The sequence below is a fragment of the Sinocyclocheilus anshuiensis genome, unplaced genomic scaffold (assembly GCF_001515605.1).
Source record: "Sinocyclocheilus anshuiensis isolate Anshui unplaced genomic scaffold, SAMN03320099.WGS_v1.1 scaffold401, whole genome shotgun sequence".
NCBI classification, from domain to species: domain Eukaryota; kingdom Metazoa; phylum Chordata; class Actinopteri; order Cypriniformes; family Cyprinidae; genus Sinocyclocheilus; species Sinocyclocheilus anshuiensis.
Genome location: NW_015539847.1, coordinates 271,615 through 277,531, shown reverse-complemented (window position 1 = coordinate 277,531; position 5,917 = coordinate 271,615). Strand labels below are relative to the sequence as shown.

Sequence of the window (5,917 nt, the reverse complement as noted above, 5' to 3'; positions counted from 1 at the left end):
CACACACACACACTCTCTCTTTCTCTCTCTCTCACACACACACTCTCTCTTTCTCTCTCTCACACACACACACACACGCTCTCTCTCTCACACACTCTCTCTCTCGCTCTCACACACACACACACACGCTCTCTCTCTCACACACTCTCTCTCTCGCTCTCACACACACACACACACGCTCTCTCTCTCACACACTCTCTCTCTCGCTCTCACACACACACACACACGCTCTCTCTCTCACACACTCTCTCTCTCGCTCTCACACACACACACACACGCTCTCTCTCTCACACACTCTCTCTCTCGCTCTCACACACACACACACACGCTCTCTCTCTCACACACTCTCTCTCTCGCTCTCACACACACACACACACGCTCTCTCTCTCACACACTCTCTCTCTCGCTCTCACACACACACACACACGCTCTCTCTCTCACACACTCTCTCTCTCGCTCTCACACACACACACACACGCTCTCTCTCTCACACACTCTCTCTCTCGCTCTCACACACACACACACACGCTCTCTCTCTCACACACTCTCTCTCTCGCTCTCACACACACACACACACGCTCTCTCTCTCACACACTCTCTCTCTCGCTCTCACACACACACACACACGCTCTCTCTCTCACACACTCTCTCTCTCGCTCTCACACACACACACACACGCTCTCTCTCTCACACACTCTCTCTCTCGCTCTCACACACACACACACACGCTCTCTCTCTCACACACTCTCTCTCTCGCTCTCACACACACACACACACGCTCTCTCTCTCACACACTCTCTCTCTCGCTCTCACACACACACACACACGCTCTCTCTCTCACACACTCTCTCTCTCGCTCTCACACACACACACACACGCTCTCTCTCTCACACACTCTCTCTCTCGCTCTCACACACACACACACACGCTCTCTCTCTCACACACTCTCTCTCTCGCTCTCACACACACACACACACGCTCTCTCTCTCACACACTCTCTCTCTCGCTCTCACACACACACACACACGCTCTCTCTCTCACACACTCTCTCTCTCGCTCTCACACACACACACACACGCTCTCTCTCTCACACACTCTCTCTCTCGCTCTCACACACACACACACACGCTCTCTCTCTCACACACTCTCTCTCTCGCTCTCACACACACACACACACGCTCTCTCTCTCACACACTCTCTCTCTCGCTCTCACACACACACACACACGCTCTCTCTCTCACACACTCTCTCTCTCGCTCTCACACACACACACACACGCTCTCTCTCTCACACACTCTCTCTCTCGCTCTCACACACACACACACACGCTCTCTCTCTCACACACTCTCTCTCTCGCTCTCACACACACACACACACGCTCTCTCTCTCACACACTCTCTCTCTCGCTCTCACACACACACACACACGCTCTCTCTCTCACACACTCTCTCTCTCGCTCTCACACACACACACACACGCTCTCTCTCTCACACACTCTCTCTCTCGCTCTCACACACACACACACACGCTCTCTCTCTCACACACTCTCTCTCTCGCTCTCACACACACACACACACGCTCTCTCTCTCACACACTCTCTCTCTCGCTCTCACACACACACACACACGCTCTCTCTCTCACACACTCTCTCTCTCGCTCTCACACACACACACACACGCTCTCTCTCTCACACACTCTCTCTCTCGCTCTCACACACACACACACACGCTCTCTCTCTCACACACTCTCTCTCTCGCTCTCACACACACACACACACGCTCTCTCTCTCACACACTCTCTCTCTCGCTCTCACACACACACACACACGCTCTCTCTCTCACACACTCTCTCTCTCGCTCTCACACACACACACACACGCTCTCTCTCTCACACACTCTCTCTCTCGCTCTCACACACACACACACACGCTCTCTCTCTCACACACTCTCTCTCTCGCTCTCACACACACACACACACGCTCTCTCTCTCACACACTCTCTCTCTCGCTCTCACACACACACACACACGCTCTCTCTCTCACACACTCTCTCTCTCGCTCTCACACACACACACACACGCTCTCTCTCTCACACACTCTCTCTCTCGCTCTCACACACACACACACACGCTCTCTCTCTCACACACTCTCTCTCTCGCTCTCACACACACACACACACACAGGTTTGCTGGGTCTCTCTATCAGAGTTTATATTATCAGCTCTTCACTGATGCGCTGCCTCTCACTCAACCACATAGTTCATCACAAATCCAAGTCCTGTTCACTGTCATATTAAAAGTGCAAAATTCTCACTCTGTTGTGTGTTTTTCTAGCAAACCTCTGCTGAGTCACTGCGGCTCTCACCCGCTTTCCGCCTCAACACTTCCGGTTTCCGCTGGTTCTTCTTCTACTGCTTCTCGGTTGTCGTTTTCTGCTGGTTCATTTCCGCCGCCTCCCGTGATGGAGTGTGAAGCGCTGGTGTTCAAGGGAAATAAAAACAATAATGATAATAACAATAATTTTTCGTCTATGTCTAAATCCTATTATAAAAACGTGTTTTTATTGTAAGTTGTTTCGGTGTCCGACTTTGTAACTTTATTTAAACACCCGGAAGCACAAAAAGCGCCGTAAAGCAGCGAGAGCTCGCGCAGCCAGAAATACCGCAAAAATCCACCGTAAAATGCCGATAGAAATCGCAGAAACGCACGGACGGTGATCAGTGATGGCGCTTTAATCGTTTTAGCGACGGACCCGCGGGAATCCATCGAGTTCATCCTTCATATGTATTGAGTTAGACAGCAGACTGCGACGGAACCGAGATGCCGAGCAAAAAGAAGAAATACAACGCCAGGTTCCCCCCGGTGAGAGACGCACCTCAGCACACACAGCTCGCTAAACCAGTGTGTTTGCCATGAATCCGCTGCAATCGGGCTCGTTCTGACTCCGTGAGGGAGTGTTTTCCATCGTATTTACTCAATAAGAGTCTTTTAGTGAGGGTTACTGTGAAGATTTGCGCTTCAGGGGGTTAGCATGAATGCTAGCTGTGTTGCACTGTAGAGCCAGTCTGCTGTGTTTAACAGGATTAGCCTGCGTTCACACTGGACTCGTTCACACTGACTCTGTTGTTGTTTTGTGATCGTGTGTCGGATACAGTCAGACATGTGCTTGTGTTGACTTCGGACTCTCACAGCATGACTGATCTGTGCCTTGCGTCTTTCACTTCTCATGTAGAGATCAAGCTCGGTTCTGCGCGCCGGCGACTGAATGACTGGAGAGTCTTTGTGTTTGGTTTTGCAGGCCAGGATTAAGAAGATCATGCAGACGGATGAAGAAATCGGCAAAGTCGCCGCCGCAGTTCCTGTCATCATCTGTATCCTTTTACTGTCACTGTTTGTGGTGTTTTGGGCTATTTTGCTTCCACAACATGTCGTCTTGTGTATTTTTAGGTTCATCAGGTTTGTAGAAATGCAGCATTGCATCAGTGTCTCAGCAATGGATGCTCTGCAGTGAATGGGTGCCGTCAGAATGAGAGTCCAAACAGCTGATAAAAACATCACAATAATCCACAGCACTCCAGTCCATCAGTTAATATCTGGAGAAGACAAAAGCTGAAACTAATCCAGCATTGGAGAGTCCAAACAGCTGATAAAGACATCACAATAATCCACAAGTAATCCACAGCACTCCAGTCCATCAGTTAATATCTGGAGAAGACAAAAGCTGAAACTAATCCAGCATTGTTTGGACTCTCATTCTGACGGCACCCATTCACTGCTGAGACACTGATGCAGTGCTACATTTCTACAAACCTGATGAAGAAACAAACGCATCCTAAACAGGGATGGCCTGAGGATGAGCAGTCCATAATCCATAATAACGCTTCCTCCAGTGAAAAAGTGCATCTGCTGTTGTCTCTCACATCAAAATCCAGCCACATATTTGTTCAGAGCTGTTTTGGCGTGTAAACGCTGCTTGATCTGTGCAGATTTCAGAGCAGTGAAGTGTCTGTCAGCTGCATGAATGTAAATGTGTCTGTTGGTGTGTTCTCAGTGTCTCATCTTTCCTTGACTGTGATCTGAGCTCGTGCTCTGGAGCTGTTCCTGGAGTCTCTCCTGACCAAAGCGTGTCACGTCACACAGTCACGCAATGCTAAAACCATGACCACCTCACACCTGTGAGTCACAGCCGTCATCTGTGTGTCGTTCCAGCCGCTCACTGGCCCGGTTCCTCATGCGTGTGTGTGTGTTTGCAGGAAGCAGTGCATTGAGCTGGAACAGCAGTTTGACTTCCTCAAGGATCTGGTGGCAGCGGTTCCTGACATGCAGGGCGAGGGAGAGGAGAACCACACAGAGGGAGAGAAGATCCCGCGCAGGTCAGGAGTGTGCGTGTGTGTGAGTGTGTGTGAGTGTGCGTGTGTGTGAGTGTGCGTGTGAGAGTGTGTGCGAATGCGAGAGTGCGTGAGAGTGAGTGAGTGTGCGTGAGCGAGTGTGCGTGACAGCGTGAGCGAGTGCGAGTATGTGAGAGTGAGGGTGAGTGCGCGTGTGAGTATGAGTGATCGTGAGTGAGCATGTGTGAGTGAGTGTGCGTGAGTGAGCGAGTGTGCATGAGCGATTGTGAGTGAGTGTGTGTGCATGAGTGAGCGTGCGTAAGTATGAGTGAGCGTACGTGAGAGAGTGTGCGTGAGTGTGAGTGTGCATGCGTGCGTAAGTATGAGTGAGCGAGTGTGAGTATGAGTGATCGTGCGTGATCATGTGTGAGTGATCGTGAGTGTGAGTGAGTGATCGTGCGTGATCATGTGTGAGTGATCGTGAGTGTGAGTGAGTGATCGTGCGTGATCATGTGTGAGTGATCGTGAGTGTGAGTATGAGTGATCGTGCATGATCATGTGTGAGTGTATGAGTGATCGTGCATGAGAGAGTGTGCGTGAGTGCATGCATGCGTGAGTATGAGTGAGCGAGTGTGAGTATGAGTGAGCGAGTGTGAGTGATCGTGGGTGAGTGATCGTGAGTATGAGTGAGTGTGCGTGATCGTGCGTGAGTGATCATGTGTGAGTGATTGTGCGTGAGTGTGAGTATGAGTGATCGTGCGTGAGTGTGAGTATGAGTGATTGTGAGTGATCGTGAGTATGAGTGAGTGATCGTGCGTGATCATGTGTGAGTGATCGTGAGTATGAGTGATCGTGCGTGAGTGTGAGTATGAGTGATCGTGAGTATGAGTGAGTGATCGTGAGTGAGTGTGAGTATGAGTGATCGTGCGTGAGTGATCATGTGTGAGTGATCGTGCGTGAGTGATCGTGAGTATGAGTGCGTGATCGTGCGTGATCGTGGGTGAGTGATCGTGCGTGAGCAAGTGTGAGTATGAATGAGTGAGCGTGCGTGAGTGAGCGTGAGAATGAGTGAGTGTATGAGTGCGTGAGTATGAGAGCGAGTATGAGCAAGTATGAGCGAGTATGAGCGAGTGTGCGTGAGTGTGAGTATGAGCATGCGTGAGTGTGAGTATGCGTGAGTGTGAGTGTGCGAGAGTATTAGTGAGCGAGTGTGAGTATGTGTGAGTGTTGCTGAGTGAGTGATCGTGCGTGAGTGATCATGTGTGAGTGACGTGAGTTAGGGGTGTGCGATATTGACAAATTATATCTCGATATTTTCTGGGATTTTATCGATGACGATAATTAGACGATATTTTGCTGAGTGTGTTATTGTGCTGGTACCTTAAGAACTGCCGAAGACAGCTGACTCCTAATGTTTTTAATATTCTTCATATTCTGTGTGGTGGTCAGTTCATACTGATAGAAATTAATATTTTCCAATAAGTTTAAACTGATTTTTACCTTTTATGGGCATTTTTACCTTTATAAAGCCATTTTTTCTAAAAGTGTCCATTATCTTTTGAGTCAAATTCTTACATTTAATCAGGGAATTA

The 5,917-nt window shown here is 49.5% G+C and overlaps 1 protein-coding gene across 1 annotated transcript in view; it reads left to right on the top strand.

Moving 5' to 3' along the window:
• The first annotated feature begins 2,436 nt into the window (after positions 1-2,436).
• The window catches only part of LOC107684582 (dr1-associated corepressor-like), a 6,100-nt gene continuing 2,619 nt past the window's right edge, over positions 2,437-5,917 (top strand). The window contains exons 1-4 of the mRNA XM_016480877.1: positions 2,437-2,859; positions 3,296-3,368; positions 4,079-4,172; positions 4,251-4,370. Coding sequence (XP_016336363.1) covers positions 2,818-2,859; positions 3,296-3,368; positions 4,079-4,172; positions 4,251-4,370 — 329 coding nt within the window. The 5' untranslated portion in view covers positions 2,437-2,817. The remainder of the gene's footprint in view (positions 2,860-3,295; positions 3,369-4,078; positions 4,173-4,250; positions 4,371-5,917) is intronic.